This window comes from Chinchilla lanigera, unplaced genomic scaffold, assembly GCF_000276665.1.
Source record: "Chinchilla lanigera isolate Chin_1 unplaced genomic scaffold, ChiLan1.0 scaffold00001, whole genome shotgun sequence".
Classification (NCBI taxonomy): Eukaryota; Metazoa; Chordata; class Mammalia; order Rodentia; family Chinchillidae; genus Chinchilla; species Chinchilla lanigera.
In genome coordinates this window covers 53,298,411-53,325,330 of record NW_004955402.1, presented here as the reverse complement: position 1 = coordinate 53,325,330, position 26,920 = coordinate 53,298,411, and the positions used below count along the sequence as shown (strand labels likewise).

Below are 26,920 nucleotides of genomic sequence, written 5' to 3'. Positions count from 1 at the left end.
TTAATTTGCGTTATTTGAATGGCCAATGATGTTGAACATTTTTTCATATAATTATTTGCCATTTGTATTTCTTCATCTGAGAAGTGTGCATTCTTCTCAGATGCCCAGTTTTTGGGTTGGATCTTTGAATTTTGGGGGCTTGTTTTTTTTAAATTCTTTATATGTTCTAGATAGAAATCTTTTGTCTGATGGATAGTTGGCTAAAACTTTTTCTCAATTTGTGGGTTTTATTTTACTCTGTTGGTGACTTCTTTTGCTATGCAAAAGATTTTTAATCAGATGAGACCCCAGCTGTTGATTCTTTGAAATATTTCTGTGCAGTTGGGTTTTTGTTCATGAAATCTCTGCCTACCCCTACATCTTCAAGATTTCTACCTACTCTCCTCTCCAGTAGATTTAGTGTTTCTGTTTTAATATTTAGATCTTTGATCCATTTTGGCTTTAGTTTAGTGCATGGTGATAGACATGGGTTTAGTTTTAGTCTTTGGGATGTGGAAAGCCAGTTTCTCCAGCACCAGTTATTAAAGAGGGATAATCTTTTAACTAAGTAAAAATGACAAAGAGCAAAAGGTTAAGTGATACTGTTTCTAAAGAAGCCTGCTAAAGTCAAGGTAGCTGCTGACAAAACTAAAGACAGATAGGAGGAAAATGAACAAATGATAACAACAAATCTAAGATATATATATATATCAAAAGTGCTCTCCAAAATGGTATTGCCCTAGATACACGTTATAGACTAGAATTTAGTGTACAGCTACCTGATAATATTTTGAGAAAGTTTTATAGAAAAAATATCTCTGCACCAGGATGTTTATGACTTTTTAAATATTTTTAAAAGATTAACCTCTCATTTATCTATTTATTTGGGAATGCTATATCAGCAGCACAACTAAAACTTAGAAACCATAGGCATCACTGATTTAGGTAACAGTTTATTATAAAACAGTGACACAGAAATTATTTACATGATGAAAGATTGCAGAACTTCAGTGGAGGGGCAGCTTCACCTGGTGCATTTCAACAGTGATTTATTTCATCCTACGTAATTTCTAAGATGTCACCATCTCTTAATAAGAAATAATCCTTGTTGTCTAGAAGGACTTTGGTGCCTCCATATTCTAAGACAAGAACTTCATTTAACTTTCCCTCTAACTGGTTGAATCTTTCCACCCTGGTCTTATAATCTGATCCAATAGTTACTATTACTTGCTGTGTTTTTGTCTGAAATTTTTCTGAAATCGTAATGCTCCTTTACATTAAATTTTTACTGCACTCCTTTCAACTAAAAGTCAAGTAGCAGAAGAAACTGTTCTGGCATAGCTTTTCCTCCTGCAGCTCAGACTCTGTTTTCATGCCCGGTTGATGACTTTCTAAATCCTTGCAGCCTGAATACCTCCACCATAACCTTCTCAGGACAGATGGCTGAGAAACTTGCAATGCCTCTGGAGAACATTTTCTCAGGGTTCAATTCAGACATGGCCAAGGAGTATAATGATAGAGGAAAATCCTGCCAGAGTTCAGAACCAAGGAGAAGAGAGACTATGTAAGCTCCTCTCAAAAAAGCAATGAGGATCCAGTCAAAGATCCCCGCTAATTTTCAGGTCAGACATGCAGGATACCTAGGAAGTGGCATTTCTGACACACCAGGACCAGTCCTGCCTGCTCCTTTGCTTACAATCCTTTCTTTGTTGCTGTCAATATCTATAATGTAAACTTATTGTCCTTAAACTACTGGCCATTTCATGGCATGGTCAGAAGTAGAGAAAGAATCTCTTAAAATTATTCTTCTGAAACCAAGAAAAGCTGCACCTGGACACAATAAAGGCACTCTAACAAACAACCTGTGGACTCTGAGCTAGTCTCAGCAGCTGATGGGCTGTATTTTTGGGTTGTCTGCTTTAAGCAAAGATTTAAGTGTGTAGGAAAGAGGGAGGAAACAAATCTTTGTTAACCAGACAGATGATCGTGGCAGAGACAGTAATGCTTCCAAATATTCTGTGTGCTCCCTGCATGTACTTGCCCTTTGCAGTTAGGTGGAGCTATGGGAGGCAGTTTTCCAAACAAAGGTTTTTTTTTAATCTTTGTTCTGTTTTGTTTTGCTTTTGTTTTTTTGAGCTAGGAACTCCCTATGCAGTTCAGGCTGGCCTTGAGATCACTCTGTAACCCAGGCTGGTCCCTGAACTCTCACCTATCCTTCTGTCTCAGCCTTTTGAGTGCTGGGATTACAGGTACGTGCCATTATACCCTGCCTTGAACAAAGGGTTGTTAAGGGAAGTAACTTGGGTTACCTGTATATCAAACTATGTAAATAATTTCTATCATGCAGCTGAGGGTGCTATAGCAAATTTCTACAAAGAGGATGCCTTAAACAGCTGACACAGTTTGGAGACTAAATGTTTGCGATTAAATATCATTGTGGGGTTTGAGTGAAATTCTCTTTCTGATTGATAGATGGTCACCTTCTTTCTATGCACTCATATAGATTTTCTTGTTCATGGGGCTGAAGATGGAGACAAACCTCTGCCTTTCTTGTCTTACAAACCCATCAGTCATGTCAGATTAGGACCCCATCCTCACGACTTCAGGTAATTGAGTTATTTCCATAAATGCCGTATCTCCAACTATTCGCATTGTGTAACAGTTTATATCTAGATGTCCCCCCAAGAGCCTCATGTGCTCCAAGAGGGACCTTTAGAAGGCGACTGGATTATCTATCTTGCTGGCAAGAGGTAGAGTGTGGTTGGAAGAGCAGTCACTGTGGGCATGGCCTTTGGAAGGATATGTCTTCTTCCCTGGTCCTCCCCTGACTCTTTGATTTCTGTCTGCCTTGTGTTTGAGCAGCTATTCCTCTGCCATTCCCCTGTGCATGCCATTCTGGCTTGAGCCAGTGGTCAATGACTGAAATGTAAACCAAGATAAGCCTGTCTTTCCTTAATGAGTGTGTGTTCAGGACTGTACCAGAAAAGAGGAAAGTGCCCGAGATACATTGGAAAGTTAAGGCTTCTACATATGAATTTTGCAAGCACACAATTCAGTCCATAACACCTGCTGGGAGTTTCCCCACCTGTTCCCCTGCTGTATGAGCTGAGGGAGTCTAGAATTGAGATGTCTGCATCACAAGTTAAGTAGCCTAGACTTCTGAATTCAGTTACCCTGGTGAGATATAGGAAAGGAATTATTACTGTGTTCAGCCTTGTTATTATTTTCAAAATTACTTAGCGTAACTTAACCTATTTTCTTAATACACACCCCTCTTGTGTTTTGTTTTATTACAATTCCTACATTATAATATAATTATTCATTGATCTGTCTGTCCGAGTATCCTGTGAGCTCCTTAAAGGCAGAGATTGTGTCTTTCATCTTAATTTTTCTATAGCACTTATCAGTGTCAAACAAATAAGCATGCCACAGGATAAATAAGGCTTTGGATGTCACAAATTTAAATGATAGTGTCTAGCTGGGTTTATTTACATGGTATGTGCATAGGAAAAGTGTCTGGGAAAATTAGCACTAGGAATATAATGTGATGTTAAAAAAACCCATAGATCTATATAATTCGTTCCTTCAATTCCATAGTAGTTGTAAGACAAAAGCTTTTTTGAGAATTTAGTATTTCTTTTTTTCTATGTCTAATTTGGTAAATCTCTTGCTATGATAATAGTAGGACTAATTTTTTCCCCTAGGATAAAGCATTAATTAAATGCCTTAGGAAACAGTTCTTATCAAGAAATGGAGGCTGTGATCTTAGTTTTTGCTCCATTAACTTTAAAGTTCAGTACATTTTTATTGAACCCACACATACTGTAATGTGAATTGCTTTTCACTAATTGGTCTGAAGGGATCACAGTGACAGTTTTGTTCTTCCTTTTAGGCTTTTTTATTCTCTTCCAGAATTGCAAAACTTTATTAATAGTCATTAAATTTAGGATTGATTTTTAGAATCAAGGAGGTGCAATCAATGGAGAGAGATGTGTTCTGGTTTGATCTCCTCCCACACCGGTGGAAGGTGACCAGCTCTACCCAGAACTCCCATTTCCCAGGACACTACTCCTACCTGGCTCTATTAGAACAATGGAAACAGCAACTTGTTAATTCAGTCATTCAGCAGATGCATTTGGTTACCTTTCAGTGTTTCTGAAACCGGAGTGTGTTTTGCTACTGTTTATCAGATCATGATTAAATAGCATCCTTTCTCAGTCACTGCCAAGTGACAGCAGTGATGTTGCTATCTATGGACCCAGGCTCATGTTTTGCTCTCTTCAGCTGAACTGAGATGCAATACTGGTGCTGCATGTCTTGAGTTTAGTTATATTTCAGTTTAACTGATTGCACCCTTTCCATTTTTCAGTCAAGAAATCTCTCAGAGCCATTTGATAAAGACTATGCACAGTCTTGTAGGCAAAATATACGCTAAGCTGCATAAGGCTTACAGAAACGGTATCAGTAGTTCAGAAGACAACATTTTTTGGCCTTCTTTTGAGACAGGGTCTCGTTATGCAGTTCAGGCTGGACTTGAGGTCACTTTGTAGCCCAGGCTGGTCTCCAACTCGAAGAGATCCTCCTGTCTCAGCCTCCTGAGTGCTGGGATGACAGGTATGCACCACCATGCTGGGCAGAAGACAATCTTAGAGTCACAGTATGAAGAAATGGGTCTCAGAAACTCTCAACAGAAAATTAAAATATTTTGTGAACAAAAAGGCCAGTTAAGGACACTAACAACTCAGAGTTAGTCAGAAGGATTGGGCTCTGAAAAATTTTTAGGGTTTCCTCCAGTAATTTACATTTTGTATAGGTAGAGCATCCCTAATCTCTGAATTCAAAATCTGAAAGGCTCTGAAATTCCCTACTCTTTCAGTGTTACATCAGTGCTTAAAAATTTTAGCAGTCAGAAGCTTTTCAGATTTTCGATTTGGGGATTAGAGATGCTCAACTGGTAAGTCTATGCAAATCTTCCAAAGTCTAAAACTCAGAAATCTGAAACATTTCTGGTCTCAAGCTTTTCAAATAAGAGATCCTCAGCATGCCTAACACATATATATTTTATATTCATATATTAGTTATATTCTATATTATATATGTGCTGTGCTTTTACATCATATTTAAGTAACCTCTGCTTTATATTTCAACTACTGTACTTGGACATATATTAGAAAAAGAAGGCTTTCTCTTTAGGGTCCTGATAAAAAAGACTTAGGGATAAATTAAGCCTATCTATGACATTACAGAATCCTTAATCATACTGCAATAGCATTTTCTTCCATTAACCATCTTCCCATAGGATCCATATTGTAATAATTGGTATTATTTTACATTTCCAATTGTTAAAGGTTGGTAATCAGATTTTTCCCCTGGGTTTTGAAACAGTGGCAGTATTATTAAAGTTAGTAAGATGTATATTTTAAACTGCAATTTTATTACATTAAGCATTGTGTGGAATAGAAGCATGTGCTTTTAATAATAATTTTATAAAAAAAGGATTTGTGGCTCACTTGAATTTTGTCATGCAAGCATTCAACTCATCCTGATTTTTGCTTACAATATTTATGAGGTTGTAAGAAGTGAAAATGCTCCATCAGCAGTTTAAGAAGTAGTTTTGTCTTTCACGAGATAAAATTGTACATAATCACAAATCCTGTGACTTACTCTGCAGGTCTGGTAAACTTGTGATATTTTTAGAAAATAAGCTTGCATGGCAAATTGGTTGTTTTTTCTCTTAAAACGCCAAGTTACAATCATTACAGTAAAACAGTCAATTGCTCTTAGCTGATGTGAGACCAAATTCATCTCTGAGATGCCATTCCCTGCTGGGGTCAGTTCCCTCCTACTGCCTCATGGTGATGGTTCTCCTTCTGTCGTTATCTAGACCTGGGCTCCCTGGAGCATACACTGTATGGTAATAACTGTGAGGCTGAATGAGGTACGTCCCTCCAGAACAAACGGTCTAGATCCTTTCTTATTGTTCATATTTTATAGCTGAGTGGTTTAGTTGGATTTATCAATGCATCTGAAAAAGTTTGTCAGTGAGAAAAGAGTATTTTGAAATACCTAATTATATGACATTCTCGTAAATATAGTAATATTAATGGATAAGAATTCATACCAAATAATATATCTTAAACCATGAACTAATAAATGAAATGCAGAAAGTAGGTCCTTGACTCAGGTTTGCAGGGATGATTGGCTATGCCTCACCTCAGGTCTGTACTCTAAATTGTCCCTAATCTCACCACTAGGGAGCTCTCCCACTAGGTCAGACCCAGATATAATGTTCCTCTTGTATTTCTCTGGATCAAACATGGACAAAACCTTCTGCATGTGGCTTCCTTTAATAAAAATGAGATTAACTGGAATTTTTGACAGATGAACAAAATTATGATCAATATCCCAATCATTAAAAGGAATAGGACACCCAAATTCTGGAAAGGAAAAAATACAAATAACCAGTGTATCAAAGGACAAAAACCTCTAATGTCAAAAGTAAGAAGGGAGAGAGGAAAAAAAAAACAGTTTTCAAACTGTAGTTTCAAAATAGAATAATCTTAAAACAACATTTTAATGTTCATATTTATGGGGACAAGAAGGGCATCTCTTTTCACCATTAAAAGTGTATGAGTGGGTTTTACTTTCCTTAAAAGCAGTTTGTGTACTATGAATAACCTGTGTAATGTTCACATCTTTTGACTTAGCAATTCAATAATTATTTAGAAAGGGTCTGTTGAGAATGTAATTGGAGATTTTCAAATCTTTCACACATGGTCAATATGGCCTTATTTATTAAAGTTCATTTTGGAAACATCTTCATGTTAACTTAATGATGGCATAGGCAGATGTTTAGACCTCATAAATCATTAGATTCTTAATTTTAAAAGATTCTAAAGATAGTATCAAGAAAAAGGGTAAATATTTTCATATCTATTTTCAAACACATTGAACAGAAGTACATTACAACATGAAAAGCAGTTAGCTGAATAAGGAGAAGTTGGTGATTTTTAAGCTTTTTCTTTTCACATCTTCAAAAGTTTGCACTGACTTTTAAAATTAGACAATATAAGATAAATAAAAATCTCAATACTAAGGAAAAATGATTTATTTTAAAAGACTTAGAAAGTCCAAAACTTGTCCAGGTTATGAACACAGATCTCTGATTGACCCGTGTACCCAGGAATAAAGACCTTCTAGCAACTCATAGCCTCAAGGTACCCAAATCCAGAGAAGGCCTGGGGTTTCTTTGTGTTCTTCTCTGGCGCGATTCTTTCCAATGGAAGTATTTTTGATAAAATCTCCTTGCTAAACATTCAAACAGTATGATAATATGTAAAATAAGAACAAAAATATTCTTCCTAATTTGTGTCCTCATTTTTTTTTATATGAGAAACATTGAGGTATAAGTGACATAATTTTTCTCATTAGAAACTTTGGAGGTACAAAATTTTAATGGGTAATATTCTCCAATATTTAGTGAACAGTGCCATGATTTTAACAATTGTCAAGATTATAGAACTTTATTATTATTTAAAGAATATTTGCGGGACTGGGGATTTAGCTCATTGGCACAGTGCCTGTCTGGCAAGCACAAGGTCGTGAGTTTGATTCCTGGTACCAGAAAAAAAAAAAAAAATATTTGCCATGCTGGGGATGGAACCCAGGGCCTCATACATGCTAGGCAAGTGCTCTACCATTGAGTAACACCCCCAGATCTTAAAATTAATTTTCAACAAATATTGCTTTGTATATATTTACCACATACAGCAGCTTCTGAGATATGTACATATTATAGAATAGCTAAATATATTTAATTAAGAAATACATCACTTCATATACTCATTTATGGAGTAGATGAAGACACAGGATATTTTCATCAGCCACAAAGTTCTTGTGTGCCCCTTTGCCCCTCATTTTCCACAAACACCTAACCCAAGCAACTACTGGTTTGTTTACTGTCATTATAAACTAGCTTTGCCTCTGTGGAATTTTCTAAAGATGTAATTATACAGAAATGAAAACAAAAACAAAAACAAAAACTAAAGCCAAAACCAAAACCAAACCAAACCAAACCAAAACAAAACAAACCAAAACAAAACAAAACACTATCAGTATTTCTAAAAGGTGTGTTGCAGTTTTCATTCACACTGGCAAAGAAAGTGAGGCACTCCATTTCCACTTGACATTGTGGATTGTTCTTGTCTTTCCCATAAAGGTGAGAATGTAACAAGGTCGTGAAGTTTTATACTATAATTCTTGAGGACTAATGATGATAGAATATTTTCTAGTGTATATGTCTATCAGTATATCAGTATGTTTGTATATTTGGTCTATTTTAATTAATAGATTATTTGTCTTCACATTGTGGATTGTAAGAGTGCTTTATGGATTATGAACATAAATTGTCTGATACAGATATTACGACTTCCCCACCATGGTTTGACTTTCTATTCTCTCTATAATGTCTTTCAAAGAGCAGACTTTTTTTACCTTTAATGTCATCTAATTTATCAATACATTTTCTATAGAATGTTTTTGTTATAATGTTTAAGAAATCTTTGTCTTCCAGTTGTGAATTTTTGATGTTCTCTTCTGTAACTTTGTAACTTTAGCTTACATATGTGGTTCTTCGACCGTTTTGGGTTTATTATTGGTTATAATGAGTAGTTTTAGCCAGTTTGGGCTGCCGTGCAAAATATAATAGATTGGCTAACTTAACTAGAACTTTGTTGTCTCACAGCTCCTGGTGAAAGTCTCTGTGGCTTGTAGGGGCCACCTTCCTCCTGTGTCTTCATGGGGTGGAACAAAGGAGAGAGCAAGTTCTCTGGTGTATCCGCTTAAAAGGGCACTGATTGTACTCTACGGTAGCTACATTCATGGCCTCACCTAAGTCTAAGTATCTCCTACAGGCTCCAGCTCCAAATTTTACGATGTCTGTGTGTAAAGCTTCAACATAACTTTGGAAAGATGCAGTTCAGCCCACAGTAGTGAAGCTTCTTTCTTATGGATATCCAGTTCTTCCAACACCATTTGTTTCCATTCCATATGGAATTACTGAAGCATATTTTTAAAAACAATTTGACATTTTTTATTTTTTGCTTTTTTTCTGGTACCGGCATTTGAACTCACAACCTTGCGCCTGCCAGGCAAGCGCTGTGCCACTGAGCTAAATCCCCAGCCCCAATGACATTTTTAATATAAAGCAATTTGCTGGATACATACTTGAGATCAAAGATATGGTGAATATTGACATATAAAAATTTTATTGCAAAAACCACATTGCTTTTCCTGTGCTCAAAATACTCCAGTTCAGGTTGAACACGTTTATCCCACTGTTCTTGAAACTTTCTGAGACAGTTCTGAAAGTTCTCTTTCTTGGGTGTCTTTAGCTGCCCTGCTGTGGCTGCTTCCATGTCCTGAATCTCTTTAAAACGCTTACCTGCCATGGTCATTTTGACTTTGGGGAAGAGCCAGAAGCTGCACAGTGCCAGGTCTGGTGAATGAGGTGAATGAGGACACACAGCAATGTTTCGACGCTTGCATTTTTGATGGATGGCACAGGGTAGCAGCATTTACTGCAGTTTTGATCACACTTTGTAAAGACACTCACAAAAATGAAAGTAACTCCAGAAGCTGCTTTAGAAAGTAGCAAGAACAATCGAATAAGTGCATTCAAAGTGAGGGAGAGTATCTCAAGAGGGATGCATGGCAGTATGTCTTCTACTGTGATACATTTTTAAAAATTCAAACTCACTATCTATTTTGATCACACTTTGTAGGTACATATATTTGAACTATTCATTCTTTTCTATTGATCCTTATGATAATAGCATACTGTATTATGTATTATAGGTTTGCAGCAAGTCTTAAAATCAAATAGTTAAAATCCTTTAATTATGATCTTTCAAAAAACGTTTTAGCAATTCTGGGTCTTTTGTAATTCCAAATATATTTTGGAATCAAGTTGTGATGTACTTCAGAGAGATTCTCTACCTCAGTAGAGATCCTTCGGTTGGATTACATAAAATGTACATATTAATTAGGAGAAGAATATCACCTTAAAAATATAGAATCTTCCAGTTCTTGCACATGTACATATTGTTTACAGATTTTTTAATTGCTCCAAGCTGTGTTTTATAGTTTTTAATATACAATTTTGCACAAATTGTGTTAAACACACTTATCCTTACTTCATTTTGATACCATTATAAGAAATGTGTTTAATTTTTTTTACATTCAATTGAAAGTAAAATTTTATTTCATATAATATAAAATTAATTTTTGCACACTAATCTATGTGCTTCAGCTATGCTCTTTAATAGTTTATCAAAACAAATTTGTTTAGTGTTTCCCTTAATAATTTTTAATGTATGAAATTTTTATTTTCATTGCTCTACAATATGATTGTCCCAAGGGCAGTATAGAACCATAAACTCATTCCAAAGAATTACACATTGTAAATTAGCGTTCTTAAATCCTACTGACTCTTAATGAAATAGACATCTACAGTACTAACCCATAGTTTTCCTCCTAGTTGCAGTTGGAAAACAAAACAGTTGTTCTGTATTTCCCTTCCTTTTGTTCCCCAAAGTCTTACTGTGCCAGTTTAATTTTCACAATGGGCCACAAATTCTTGACTCATGGCAAGTAACACTGATTTCTATTTCTAAAGCAGGATTTATAATTATCTCGTAAGCTTTTAAAGGCAAGGCTCTTCCAAGCTTTGCACTTGGCTTGTTTTGGCCTACATTTCCTGTAATTTTAGCTAAAGATCTATATTAGCAGCATTATGCACAGTGAGAGTTGGAAGAAACAGGACACTGTGTCAGTTCTGAGAAAGCGTGAGGAGTCATGATCTTAAATGTCCATGATGGAATATTGAGGCATTGCAGCTTCAAACACAGTCACTCACTCAGGTTCTTTAAACGTGGCTAGAAAATAGAAATTATAATTCTCCTAATACAAAGGAGAAAATGCAGCTACAGAGGGGTCACAGTCCAAGTGAAATGTTAACTGACAGACCTGCAATCTAAATATAACTTTCTCTAATTCCCAGAGTACATAAGAATGTGGGGATCAAGATGATATTTAGATATTAAAATGCTAATTTTTAAAAAAGCTATTCTGGGGGCTAGGGATTTAGCTCAGCAGCACAGCACCTGCCTGGCAAGCACAAGGTCTTGAGTTAGATTTCTGGTACTTAAAAAAAAAAAAAGCTATTCTGGCAAACAAGGATGAAACAAAAATTATCCAAATCAATAAGAATTTTTGAAGATTATAGCTTTTATTTATTCTAGTGTAGTTGTGTTTTCTCATATGTTTTAAAGATATTAGAAATCATCATGATCATAGAAGACCAACTTATGGTGTCAGACAAGTCAAGATGTGCATCAAGTAGATTGGAACTTTGGCTGAGAATTACAATTTTAAATCTTGTGGAGAGACAGTTCACTTCCCTGAAAGACTTTGAAAGAATAAGAAATTGTCAAAAACATAAAAATAAATGAAAATAGAAAATATAAAAGGAAATTATCAAAACCTAATACAGAGGGGTATAAATGGAATGAAAGTTCTGAAAAACCAAGAAAAAAAGTAAGTTATTTGTTGTTTAAAATCATAAGAAAGAAGCCTCTTCTAATGACAAAGCAGATAAGAGTTAAATTGTTCTACATAAAAAAAGGAAGATGGGCATACTCAGGAGAAAGACAAGGGGATGGGAACCTGGAAATAGTGTTATTGAGTGACTAAAAAAAAGTAAGCAAATAAGCAAACAGCTGGTGTAGTGGCACAAGCCTGTAATCCCATCACTCCTGAGGCTGAGGCAGGAAGATCACCCTGAGTTCAAGGCCAGCTTGGGCCACAAAATGAGTTCAAGTCCAGGCTAAAGTATAGAGTGAGACCCTATTTCAAAAAACCAAAGGAAGGAAAAAAAACAAGTAAACCAGCAAAGCCATATATATATATATTATATATATATATATATATGTAATATATATATAAAACTATGTATAAAATATATATTATATGTATATAAAACTTTTAAGGTCAATAAAAAACCCAATGTATCATAGATTTTAGGTGGATGACTATAAAAATATAATCTCTTTCTCATGATGATATAATTTTTAAGCAGTGTGCATGTCTAAAATATTAATTTTGCTATTAAAATTCTTATTTCTCAATAATTATCCATAAAATGATTAGGATTACTTTCAATTTTTAGGTAGGCAAAAATAGACCATTGCTTTGAAGGTGCTCCTAGTTACTAAGCAAAGAAAAGATAAAATACTCTTTAGAGAAGTTAGCAGGATGGAGAATTTAATATATTTAACATTTCCTCAGTGCAAAATTAAACCGACTGGTAAAATTATTTTTAGCTCAGGTTTTTCTTTTCTCCTTAAAATTTTAAAAGACCTATAATGACCTATAATAAATGAATATTATTAGAGCATAACCTTGAATAAATATTTAACAGTTTTTTAAAAGAGAAATTGAAGACTTAAATTGCTATATCAAATGCAATGAAACTTCACTAATAATTACCTTTTAGGAATACAGATTCATTTTTTGCCGTGTTACAATCATGTCCAGTATGTGAAAACTGATGCACTAAATATATATTTCTCATACAGAATCCAAACACCTAAGTCTTATCTTGGGTGCCAGACAACGATATCACAAAGGAGTTATAGTAAAAAAAATTGATTTTGTTGCATGTAGCTCAAGTTTAAATCCATGTCTATCTATGAATAATGATTGTGAATTAAGCACTCATTTTAAACATTTATAGATTCCAACCATATGGTGTGATGGAGAAACCAACATATTTGCCTTGACATACTAGGTTTAAAGTCACAGCTACACATTTCATAAATTATGATATGCCAATATTTCTTCATTCTGCTTTGGTATTATATTTAATTACTAATGTCATTAGCATAAACATCTGGATGAATGAGTGGCATAACTTACTACAATCCTCAAAAGTGATACTTAATTTTATAAAAACACCCTAAGGTTGCTTTCATATATGAATTCACAAAAATAATGCAAAGAAGGACATATTAACTTTTATGTGAATCTTCTTGTATGAGCATAAGTCAAAAACCAGTATTATAATACTACTGTAAGTTACACTGCATTACTAAAATAATTTGATGCTAGTGTAACAGATTAAAATTTATTTTGAATGAGGTGACTAATCTGTCATAGAATTAGTACATTTTTCTTTCATTTTATCACTAAGAATCTGAAGAAAATTTGTATTTGTTAACTTCTAATCTTTATAAAAATAAAGCGCACCCCTAGCAAGTTAGAGCAGGATTTTCCTCTCTGGAGTGCGTTCCATGCCTCTGGAGTGTGGTCCCTGCATTAGCGCTTACCTTCCAGACTCAAAGGTGAACCATGTTGAGTCCCGGCCGTATCTCCTTAGGGAGCTGAGGGGCCACATCACCAACTTGACCTTGGCATTGTGGATATCCCAGAGATAGATATTCTCGTGCGTGATCTGCATTGTGCATTCACCATAAATATCCAGATTTGGTGTAGGCATGAGATAAACATTGAATCGCTCTGCAAAGAAATGAAGCAGGAAAAAACTAAGTGAAGAGAAGCGTGACAGTGTTTTCAGCAGTGCCGTGCAAATCTATATGCCTACAGATTTCAGAAAATGTGGTACAACCCTTAGTGGTCCCGATATACATTGCAAAACACTACTTCCTTCTGTTTAGTGTATGACAAAAGAAGTTCATTATTTTGTTTAAAACATTTTATTATTACATGTTTACACTACATAATGACTACATTCATCATGGAAAGTTGATACGTGTACATAGCACATGTTAAATGTTTTCTTCACCTGCCCTCCTCTCCCTCTCTCTTCACTCCAATTAATCATTATGTCACTCAGCACACTCATTCTGTAACTTCTCATTGCATGCATTCTCTAAAAAGGAATTAAGTGCTTAAATTCTGCAGTGGAAAAACAAGGGTAAAAGCCAAGTGGAGTCTACCAAGTGGTGTTTACTCTTTGCTTCTTCAGAGAATCTAATTGGATATTTATTCTTTTTAAGCAAAAACTGACTCAGTTTCACCTTTGTGACATGAAGTGTTTAATGCACAATCAGACTGACTTCCTAGCTACTTAAGCACAAATTGTAGTCATGGTCCAATTCAGCATACGCTCGTTTTAGATAATCATTACGGCTTTCTGTAGAATTTAAGACATTACCCAGATAAGCAAAATAAATGTACGTAACTTATTTCATTGCTGGATATTTTATAGATGAAAATTCAATTAGACCATGATTCTAAACTTTGTTGTATAACTTTCTATGTACCTCAAAGGCTATTGCAAAAGTTCTTCAGCCCCTGGTTCCTATTTAAATGCATTACTGCACTTTATTTTGAAAATAAAAGAAAGAAGGCTAGTTTGTAACTTCCAGGAAGTAAAGAACTTGCCATGCCCTACAGAGTATCCTAAAAAGTGTGCTAAATGCCAGCAACATAAATTTGGTTAATAGCAAGTGATCAATAAATATTGGTTAACTGTATCAGTAAAATAAATATATGCCTTGATAAATATGGGGTGCAAAATTGAGGAATGATGAAGAATGACATCATGATAACAAAAAGTTTAAGAGTTACTGGCAGATAGATCTCTGTGAATTACAATTTAATTGTGAAGAGTGTTTCAGAGGCACTGGTGTTGAATTAATTATTTTGAGAAGCACAATAATATAACCACAGTTGGAAAAGGGTTGATATATTAAGGAATGCACTACTATCCATCATAATGCCACAATCTTAAATGCTGAATGTTTGCTGGCACTCAGATGGAATTGCCTGAACTGTATAGAGACATAGAAAGAGTCTTTTGTCTGGAAAGTATTTTATTGAATCAGAATTCTCTGATGTAAAACAAAAGATCAGATTTGAAATGAATCAATTTAAGTATAGTAGCTTAAAATTTAGTGGCCATGTGACTAATATTTATAGTCATCTGTCTGGATATTTTGAATAAAAGATAATCCAATGATTTAATGTTTACTTAGAGTATTGACCCATGAAGTTGATACACATATGTAGTTTGTGTTCATTTCCTAAGGAAATGACAAATGGAGATCTATTTAATAAATGAAAAACAAAAATGAATACTCTTCTACGTGATGGAAAGGCCTAAATATATACTCATTAGACAGATCTTAAAATTCCTGCATGCAACCAAATATTAACACATAGTACTAAATAAATTATTCACATTGCTATTCTAATGCCCAATCAAATGTGAGTATAACTAATAAAACAAAGGGACACGATCTCATGTAAGTGTATAAATGAAATTTGAACACAGTGACAAGTTGCCTCAGGAATGTAGATGATGCCTGAATATCAATCTTCTGCTTGATCAAGACCTGCTTTGATCAGCTTCTACATTTGGAATTAATCCTATTTCAATGGCATGTATTATGCATAGGAAAAATTCTTGTTAAGGCTTAATATAGACATCTCTGCAAAGCCTCATGCACTCACAGGTTGGACTTTTGTGAGGTAATGGGATCATGAGCGCATGACACTGGATTAGTCCACTTGTGGTTTATCCCTGGGTGTGACATTGGGAGTGGAAGCCTGGTGGGAAGAGGTGGGTCACTGTGGGCATGGTCTGGGAGAGTATGATTTCCTACTGCTTGCTGGTTGCCCTGCCAAGGACTGTTTGTCTTCTGCCATGCCATGCCTCTGCCATGTTGCCCTGCACTGGAGCCAGATGACTATGGACTGAAGCCTCTACAAACTATGAGCGATAATAAACCTTTCCTCCTGTAACTTACAAGTGTTGAATATTTTGTCCTAGCAAGAGAAAGTAGCTAAAATAATACCTTTCCTGTACAGTTTTCTTTTCCATCAATTCAAGTCTGAAGATAACCAAAAAATGCCAAGAAATAATACCTCTTCCAAGTTTTTATGTGCACACACACACACATATTTATTTAATCAATCATATTCTTTTTGCTGCTGTATTTACCATGTTAATCACGCCAAGATTCTGATATTGGAGAAAAATAGAACATGTAAAAAAAAATCTTTCAAAATATCCTGATATTAAGTGTCCTTCAAATGCATGGTACATAAAATATTAGAAAAAATAAAGAACCTATCAGAATTATTTATTACCTTTTTATTGAAATGTTTATGTGCTTCTATTTGTTACCCTTCCATCAACGGGATGATGTAAAGGAAGATAGGTTTATTTTGGTTCAAGATTTTTAGTATTCATTCTACAGCTGATTGGCTCAAATGCAAAAATTGGCATGGCAGAAAGGCATGGCAGAGGAAAGATGCTCATTCATGGCAATCAGAAATGGGGAGACAGAGGAGCTGGGGTGGGTCTGAACCTTCCACAGGCACATCTCTGGGGACACATCTCTTCCAACCAGGTCCTTCCTGCCAACAGCACCTTTAGTCACAAACTCATCAACAGATTAATCCACTGATGAGTATATTGATCTCATACTGATTAATCACTTCCCAAAACACCCGCTTGTGAACTCATGAGACTTTTGGGGGACATTCTAGGTCTAAACCATAAAACACTTGGATGTTGGCAGATAAAACCAAGCAATAATGAACAAGGAATAGAGTGGAAAGATTATACTGAATACTGCAGAAAGCTTTAAAATAATGAGTAACTGAACCTAATAAGATTCCCGGGATACAGGGTACTTGACAGAAAGTCATGTAGGCACATTTACAAACAAATAAAAAGTGATTGGGTAACTTGCCCTGTAGGAGTCTTTGCAGGCCAGCTGAGGCAACACAATGCTGGTGATTTTTACCCATGGGCAATCTTCCCTCTGGCTTGCCTTCCGCTTTCTCTTTTTTAGAGCAATTTTGAACCTAGCACTTTAAGGTAATTCCCTTTTGTTATGGTTAAAGGTGCTGCTCTCTTCTTTTCGACACTATTTCTTGTAGCTTTTGAAAGGAATTATTCTAAGAAGTATTATTTTCAATTTTCAAAAATTCAAAATCCATTATGCCTTAATAGCTAATTTCCAAGGACTTGAGATTCAATTAAAAAGTGTGCTAACATAACCCAGAAGAAAATGTAGGCACATAAAGCAGATGGCAGCATATCAACTTACGTACCTATGCTCTACCAGACTCCGCCATGAGGAAGGAAGCGCTCTGCCTTTGCTGTGAACATTTTATTTCTTTCATGACACAAACACATTGTTTCATGAAACTTTATTAGTGTTTATTGGAAAGACCATTTCAATTCAGAGCAGTGAAAGTGGGCTCCATCAAAATGATTTTTAAAATGTTCACCTTTGTAGCAAAGTCTATCAGGGAGGAATTTAAAAACTAATCATGTCACTTTTTATTAGCATGTACTAATTATACACAGCAATGACTTTCACTGTGACATTTCCACAGTGAGCACACCTGTGCCCCACTCTGCCCTCTGGTTTCCTTCCCTTTCTCCCCCTCCTTTGCTGTCTTCCAGTTGCTAACCCTCCCCTCTTCCTAGCATGTCCCTTTTTAAATTTAAGAATGTATTTTGGGTATTTGTTGCTTTCAGTACTGACGTTCAGATTTTAGTATGTATCAAAATTACCTGCAAGCACTTGAAAGAATCAACAACTGGGATCTCATCCTACTGAAAAGTTTCTGCACATCTAAAGAAATCACCAGCAGAGTCAAAAGAAAACCCACAAACTTGGAAAAAATTTTAGCTGATTGCCCCTCGGACAAAGGGCTTCTATCTAGAACATAGAAAGAATTAAAAAATATCAGCCCCTCCAAATTCAAAGACCCAATCCAAAAATGGGCAGCGGAGATGAATACACACTTCTCAGACAAGGAGATACAAATGGCAAATAAATATATGAGAAAATGTTCAACATCATTAGTCATTCAAGAAATGCAAATTAAAACAACACTGAGATTCCACCTTACCCCAGTAAGAATGGCTAGCATTAATAAATCAACCAAGAACAAATGCTGGCGAGGCTGTGGAGAAATAGGAACCCTTCTCCACTGCTGGTGGGAATGCAGACTGGTGAAACCACTGTGGAAATCAGTTTGGAGATTCCTCCGATAACTAGGTCTAGAGGTCCCATTCAACCCAGCTATGCCCCTGTTGGGTATTTTCCCAGAAGATCTAAAAACATCATATCACAGTGATGTATGTGCACCTATGTTCATAGCAGCACAATCTGTAATTGCTAAAATGTGGAAGCAACCCAAATGTCCATCCACCGAGGAATGGATAAGAAAATTGTGGTACTTTCATATAATGGAATATTACTCAGCTGTAAAGAAAGATAAACTCGAGGCTTTTATAGGTAAATGGTCACAACTAGAGACCATACTCATAAGTGAAATAAATCAAACATACATGTGCAAGCACCGCATTGTTTTCACTAGTGTAAAACCTGAAAGAGTTAATTTAAACCAGGAGATATGATAAACATTGTGAATTGATAGGAAAGCACTCAAGGTTAAAGGGCAACTGGGATGTGGAAAAGAGAAGGGAAAGAAGGGGAAATTTTATATGTATGTATAGGGAGGATAGTCAGCATGGCTGTTCTACTGTCTTGTATTTCTTTGTTGAAAGAAACTGTCAGTGAGTCCTTGGTTGATCAGCATTGCATGTCTATATCTGTTTTCATGAGAAACCACTTTGAAGATATCAATATGTAATACAACAAGCATTGTTAATTCCCTACCACTTTCTTTGTAACTCCGTACTGTCGGTACTGTTCCTTTGCTATTTTGTAAAATGTTGTCTGTCTGTTAATATTTTCCTCCTTTTATTTTTAAAATAAAACAAACAGACAAACAAACAAAAAACCAAAATTACCTGCAAGAATGGTATAAAAACAGATTGTTGGGTTCCATTCTTCCTTTTTGCCTCTAATATACTGGTATCCTTCTGGTTTGGAGTCAGAATTCATATTTCTATTTTTACCCAAGAGATCATGAGGTTGCTGTTCTGTGGACCACACTTTAAGAACTTCTGCTTTCTGAAACTTGTCAAAATGTGGCCAGGGATGTGGTAATATTAGGGAAACCAGTGCCGCTGGGAAGTGACGCCAGATTTTACTAGAAACCAGCCCCTCTTTTCCAAAAGTATTCTCTAGTGGTTTGCATAACTTAGTGCCACCTCAACAGACTAGTTCCTGATTTAGGAAGAATTTCTACCAATGACTTAAACAAAAAAGGACATGAAAAGAAAAGAGGTATATAGAAGAAGATTGCTTATAATTCACCAAGATATGTATATTACACACATATTCTCTTTTGATATGATCAATAATTGATTAACAGTAATAACAAAAACACTATTAAAAAACTATATGATCATTTCTAAGTGCCTAAAAGAATTGGAAAGGAAACTCCTTATCCAAGTAGGGATAATAATATCCTGAAAAAAATGAACAAAAATTATACTAATTTTGTAAAATCTGATAAATGTAGGAAGAAATATATTTTGGAAAAAAGTGATGCAAAATGAAAAGTGATGTAAAACAAATGTCAGATTAAACTATACAAAAAGTAATGTAAAACAAATGTCGTATTATAGTATTATACATTGTATGTATAACCCAGAAATGCTATACATATAGCATTTCTATATATACAGTCTAAAATTCCCAAATGAATTGCTTCTACATTTATATTTTGATAAAATTCAGATCCCATACCAGCTGAGGTATGAGAAAATGCAATTTGACTTTAAATGCTCAAAGCAATAAAGAAGATTGAATAGTTACTTATGTGTTTTGAACAATTAAGATATATACCAGTATTGATTGCAAATTAGGCTGGGTTAAGAGTGACAAAAGAATAAACCATTTCTTAAAAATGCTTGAGATACTGAGGTCAGATCCCCACCTGCAGAAAGTCCTAGAGCAGTGGTGGTGAGCCTATGGCACACATGACAGAGGTTGCTGGTTGTTATTTTTGAAAGCTTTAAAAGTTCACCATCACTGGTCTAGAGATTATTTCAAAGACAAGCTTAATCAAACTGAATAGATGAAAATCTGGCAAAAAAGGTCAGCTGCTCAGGAAAACTGCCCAGTCAATGAGACCCAGGTAGTGTGTGCAGAACTGGTCACTGGTCCAGAGAAAGACAGCAACCCTCCTTCCTCACCTGGTGAGTTCTTAAATAGGTATAGTTTTAGATAAGAACGAATCCACATTTAACTGCAGTCTCAGTCTGCTGGGTAGAAGGCAAGTGGAGCACATAAGAAGCAAGGGAACAGAGACGGAGGTTCAGACATGAAGGAACACACCATCCAGTGAGGGGAAAAACCAAGCAAAAAGTAGGAATGATGAGTTCTCTAAACAGTTTCTTGATCATTTCCATTTTATAAGAGAAGAGATAGAAAACTGTTTTTAAAGGGGAAACATATGGGTAACAGACACACGTGCATGCTAAATTTTCTTTGTGATAAATAACAGCTTCAAAAGTAGGCTTTTGGAATTTGTATATTAATTTCATGCATTTAACATGTAGCAAACATAAAGTGCCTGAGACTGTATGAACATTAAATGCATCTTTTGTAATTTGCTTAATTAAAATAAATTTGGTATTTATTGGATAGCAACCTTTTTCACAGAAGGACCCTTTTTGTTTTAGCTGCACGCCTAAAATTGTTTACTCTACAGCATTTTCCTCTACTTTAGAATTCTTAGGGTTGAAGGTCAGGTCAAGGGAAAGTGAAGAAACATGAAATGAAATAGGATCTTGTTCAGATCTAGTGTCCCCACAAATTCTCATGTGCTCCAAGGCAGGGCCTTTGAAAGGTGATCAGATCATAGGGTAAGTTCAGTGCTGTTAGTAGGTGGGATTCAGTCAGTCTAGGTGTGTCACTATGAGTGTGACCTGGAAGGGTAACTCTCCCTTCCCGGCTCCTCTCTTCTGTCTCTGCTTCCTGGCCTCCGTGCTCTAAGCGGCTTTCCTCCTCCAGACCCTCCCACCATGCTTTTCCTGTCTTGGATCGAGCCAACTATGGACTGTACCTTCTAAATCTGTGAGCCAAAGTACATCTCTTCTCCTCTCAGTTGTGAATGTCAGGCATTTTGTCTCAGTGATGAGAAAGTCACTGAGACAAAGTATTGTATTTAAACATTTGGAAGCCCAGACATCCAGAAATATCAAATCTTCCACACAAATGGGTTAAATCTAATAACAAGTTTAGTTAGGTGGGCAACAATGAACCTGTTCACTCTTAGAATCTATTGCTCAAAAGTAAAAGTCCCACATAACAAAATTTTCAAATATCTTCTATCCTGCCTCATTATCTGGCTTTTCTGCAATGAAAGGGCTTAAACATTTGCTAATATTTATTGATTAAAATATGTAGACATTATAAAGTTAAATAACATGAATAAAATTATATATACACATGTATAGATACATATGTAAATGATCTATGAAATTATCAGCAATTAATGTATGTAACTGGATGCTTTATTTATATTTCTGAATTTCACTTAGTTATTTACATTAGCCTGTGATTCCACAAAGTACAGTAAAACTCACTTATCTAGTCAAAATAACTTTAAATATTTTACTGAGATTATTGATGGTAAGATAATTCAAATAATTTTTTTAAAAATATCAGTTCTGAAAACTCAATATTCATGAATAATGTTAATAAGCTACTTTTTTTTTTCTGTTGTGAGTTCATAAAAGAGCCACGAGGCTTAGTAGGTTGTAATTTAGGATAATGGCTTATGTTTTGGCCACAATGCTCTGTAACAACTATCAAGTTTTCTGTTTCTCCTGATGACATCTCCTGAAGACCTCAGAGAATTAATTTTATTACTAGTCGTGAGGATTTTATGGTCTTTGTGTTGCAGATAAGTTCACTGGTATGCTTTAGACTTTTACTGTCTCATTCAAAATGAATTATCCACTTCTCCAGATCAGATCCATCACTCAGGATTCAGCAGTGAATATCCTTTCTCATGTGCTCTTCACCTCGCTTCCTCTACAACTTCCCTACCTTTTGCTTTTGGCTTCTTCAAGGTGAGAAGGACAAAAACAAGAGGGGCAAGATCCCTTTCAATTAGCTGGTACTATGAGAAGTTCCTTTTTATTTGTTGAATTCCTAATGGCAGGGCTGGCATTCAAATACGGACCATCTCTTTTGAGATGTACAGAATGTTCCTTAAAGTAATTTCAAATGCCCAGACCCATACATTGTCCTGTCTCCTGAAGAGAAGTGTCACATTATGTGTAGACCCGATACTCCTGAGCTCTTATTTTCTGCTCTGTACCTGTATCGTACCTGCTGGAGACTCCAGGCAGGTAGTTGTCCTAGTGTAGATCTTTTCAGGATAACTCAAGCTCAGCTAACTTGAAGGCATTCACCTAGTCATAGAAAAACTCATTTGTTGCTGTCCCAGCAGTTGTGGAAGTACGTCTTGTCTAGATGCTGACTGGCATCTGTGTGTTTGGCTTTCATGAAAAACATCAACCTCCATTTGCTTCCTGAACTCAGATTTATCATGGTGACAACAGAAACGTCTGTGTCTCCAAACTCAGGTTCTCCCCGAAGTTCTCTTGTGCACTGGTCTTGTACCCATCTGGGCAGCGCTGCAGCACTCTACAGTTTGGGCTGCACGGTGAGGTGAGGAGTCAGTCATCTATTCTGACAAACAACCAAAATTCTCTAAGTTCTTCCCTTGCTCCATCTCTTATTCAGAGTGGGGGTGGTGGTGGTAAATGTCCTCCTTTCTGCTCTTCTTTGTTGTGGTGTAGGTCTAAAATACCACCCCCTCGCCAATTCTCATGTATGTGGAGGGTAACTGGATAAGGGAGTCATTATAGCTGACTTGCTCTTAGGGGCCTGGATGGAGACAGCCACTGGAACTGTGAGATGGAAGGGTACATTCTTGTTCCCAGCTCTCCCTCACTCCACCCCTCATTCCCTCTGCTGCTCTGCAGACATGGCAGGAGCAGCTGTCTTCTGCCCAGGCCCTTCTACAATGCTGCCTTGGAGGCAGGTGATGCAGGACTGTACATATGAGCCTACATAAACCTCACCTCTTTTAAGCTGGGAGTCCTACATATTTTGTCCCAGCAGTGGAAAATTTACTGAGACACTTCTGTGAAAGACTCTCACACACTCTTTAATCCTCCAGCCTATTTCAAAGACTTTCCTAGTGTCTTCATCCGTTATCCGCATCTCTGGGGCCACAGGACACCTTTGAGACAAGAGTCTCATTCTGTACACTTCATTTAATAATTGTCACGTAACAACTGAAAACGTGAAATCTTAGTAAGAATACAAACAACAACAACAAAAAACTGTTTACAAAATATTACCCAGGCAAGAGATTGGAGACACTGGTCTAGTATGAAGTATTGATGAATAAACCCACAGGAATCTGCTATTCAAAATACTGAACCTAGACTGGGGATTTATTACTAAATATCCATCTCAATTTGGGATCTATTCCCCCTACCCCACCATTGGATACGATAGCTTTACTGTTAATAATTACACAAAATGTTAAAGGAGTGAAATAGAGCCAATATTATACAGAAGATGGTGAGCCATTACAAGAAGATGCTGTTCCGCGTATTCTTATTTCTGAAGTTCTATCACCCCAGGGGAACTAGAGGGGTCACTCTTCAACTCCAGAACCTACAGAAATTTAGTGACACGGAGGAAGCAGGTGCTTGCATGCTGAGCCACATCCTGAGATCTGTATAATGCAATTAAACCACCAGTGAAACAAGGCATGATTTATACTTGTCAAAATTTGTGGAACTCTTCAGAAACTGTGACTCTATTTCCACCTAAACTGAAAATTTGACAGAATTTATTTTATGATTATGTGGCAATAAATTCAGTTGCCAGGTGCCATCTGCTCAAAGCACATGGCCACTGTGAATTGGAACACTTGCATTTCTTGAATAATTAGCAGCACTTAAAAATCCTCAGCATCTTTTAATCCCCTAGCAATTTCTTTTTTTTTTCTTTACAAAAATTGACTGTTGACTGCATTTTATCTACATTTCCAAGTAAATCATGCTCATTGAAGTAGCTATGAAAAATTATTTAAAAGTAAAAATTCATCTGCTGTTATTCTTTATTGAGATAGTCCATTTAACAGTGTACCTTAATATATAAACATATTCACACACAATTGTTATTATACTGAGTATAAGTTATTTAACCTTATGTGTTGCATATTCCTTTACTTATTTTGTACTGATTAGTAGGGTTTATTATATTCTTCTATATACATCTTGGACAGTTATTAATGTCCTTGATTATTACATACATTAGATATTATAATCTGAATCACTGGGCTAATCTTACAATTTTTTTAAAGTATAATACATAGCCAAATTGCTTTCCAGAAATTCCTTACCAATACAAACTCAAAATATTAAAGAGGGAATCATTTAAATGTTTTCCCCCAGATTCATGAGAAAATTATATTACTATTTTCCTTATGGTTTGTGGAATTTGTGTTCACAAAAATATTTCATCTCAGGGTTTCATTATGTTTTGTTTGTGTTACTTAAGTATGCAGGGGGAAATATTTTTTCCTTTGGAATTGAAAGACTAAACTATGCAATAAGATATAAGGGAAATGTTGATATCTTATATTTAGTTTTCTTTTAGTTTTAGAAAATGTACATCAAGACACAGGGCATTTGGTCATCAAAGAAGTCCCCTGCTGTCACTTTCTAGCAGCCTGCACTCTCAGAAGCAAGCGCTGATCTGATTTTGATAACTGCAGGTTATGTTTCACCTATTGCAGCAGGCTCTCATGAGCTGGTAGCAGCCAGCGTCAGCACACCACTAAGTTGTGGCATTGGTATCTCTCTCTTTTGTTTTCTTCACTTTAAAGTTTTGCATGGTGCTTTTGGGTGAGTGTAAGTTTGAATTTTGTGAATCTGAATTTATTTCTCTTTATAATTTCTGCTTCCAGTGTTTAATATAAGAAATTTTGTATATCCTGTAGTTCCATCTGTCTTAAATTGATGTTTGAGTATGCTGTGAATAGGGACTCTGGGTCATTATCTTCCATCCAAATATAGAGGCATTTTAGGACGATTTATTTAAAAAGTTTGACTGTTTCTTCTCTAAATGACTAAGAAGCTTATGAAAAATGGCATTGTTGTTTTTGGCAAAGTTATTTGCCCAAGTATGTGACGCTATTTCTTCTCTATGTTCTGTTCTACTGATCTCTTTGTTATCCTTTGTCTTGATTACTGCCACTGGCAGAGAAAGTCCTAAACATGTTCTCATATCAACTTTGTTCTTCCTTTTCCAGATTGTTTAGCTAGTGATGGTCCTTTACCTTCTAAATGCATTGGAAAGGAGCTTTCCATGCTCTTAGAATGATGCCTGGCTTTCGGGACTTTTATGGAGTTTGGATGCTGAATCTCCCAAATCTTAATTTGGGAAGAGTTGATACCTTACCAAAATTAGCATTCCAATCGAGAATACAGTTTAATGGTTCATTTAGTGAGATCTTTTAGTTTTCTGTGGAGGTCTTTTCAAGGTTTAGATCCAGAATGCCTCCCAACAGTCTCCTATGTTCAGAGGTGGGACTTTGGAAGGGTGCTTGGATCTTGGAGATGATACTTCATCAGAGCATGAATCCATTAATGAAGTCATGGCTGACTGTGTCTTTCAGAGGTAGACCAAAGGCGCTGGGATTGGAAGTTTCCTTCCTGACTCTTTCCTTTCCTCTTTGCTTCCTAGTTGCCTGGAGGTGAACAGCTTTCATCTGCCATGCCTTCCCAACATGGTGTTTCCGCCTTAGAGCAGGACAACAAAGGACTGAATTCATGAAACAAGAGCCAAATTAATCCTCTCTTTTAAATTGTGGGTGTCAGGTACTGGGTCCCAGCAAAGAGGAAGCTGATTAATACAGGTCTGGTGCACCATTTGCCATTTATTTCCTAAGTATGTGATGGTTTAGTAAATGACATTTTAATATTTAATTCTGTGTTTGTTGTGTATATGAAAATACAATATGTATGTACATGTAATTTTTAATATCAACATTGGTTGCTGTGGTAACAAGAAATTCATTTATTATTTGTATTTGCTTTCGGGAAGAACTTTAATATTTTTCTGGTATACAAGTCTCTATTACTCTTCTTTACCAGTTTTTATGATTTTACTTTTTTTCTAGTTGTACTACTTCCAGTGTTCTGGGGAAAGCATTCAAGATTTTACGGATAAGAATGATCTTCCTGTAAGAATTGTACTGCTGTCCTGCATTAGTTTCAGGAAGTCCTCTTCTATTTCTAAGTTTTTGAGAGATGTTTTCATAAGTGAACGTCGTATTTCACCAAATGTCTTTTACAGATAATTTACAATGATTTTATAATTTTCTCCCTTTATCTGTTAATTTATTAATACAATCAAACATTTGTGGGATTTTTGGCACAACTGTGATTTGCCAAAATTGAACAGGATGCATTTTGCACTTTTAAATATAACATTTCATTTAATTTGCAATAGTTTTGAAAGATTTGGGGCATGTATTCATGAAAGATGTCTGCCTATAGTATCTTTACTTGTATAGACTTTGTCTGGTTTTGGCATCGGGGTTAGTGACCCAGTGAAACTATAAAATGATTCTCCCCTGTGTTCAGCAATGTTTTGTATAGTGTTGGTACTATTTCTACTTTAAATATTTGATATAATTCAAGAATGAAGCTATATGAAACTGGAGTTTGTGTAAGAGAAGTTGAATGACAATTTAAATTCCATTAATGATTATATGGCTCTTTAGATTTTCTTTATCTTCTTAAATCAGATTGGATAATTTGAATCCATTGGATGGTGTTTATTTTAAAACAATCTGAGCAAAGCTATGTTTTAATAAAAAGAATAATTTTTTGAAATTTATTATCAAAACTAATGCTTTACACATATTACTTTGTTTTATT

General features: G+C 35.7%; 1 protein-coding gene across 1 annotated transcript in view; it reads right to left on the bottom strand.

Annotated features, from left to right (window-relative positions):
- Positions 1–26,920, bottom strand: part of Dok6 (docking protein 6) — a 424,913-nt gene that overhangs the window by 128,893 nt on the left and 269,100 nt on the right. The window contains exon 5 of the mRNA XM_005373053.2: positions 13,365–13,554. Coding sequence (XP_005373110.1) covers positions 13,365–13,554 — 190 coding nt within the window. The remainder of the gene's footprint in view (positions 1–13,364; positions 13,555–26,920) is intronic.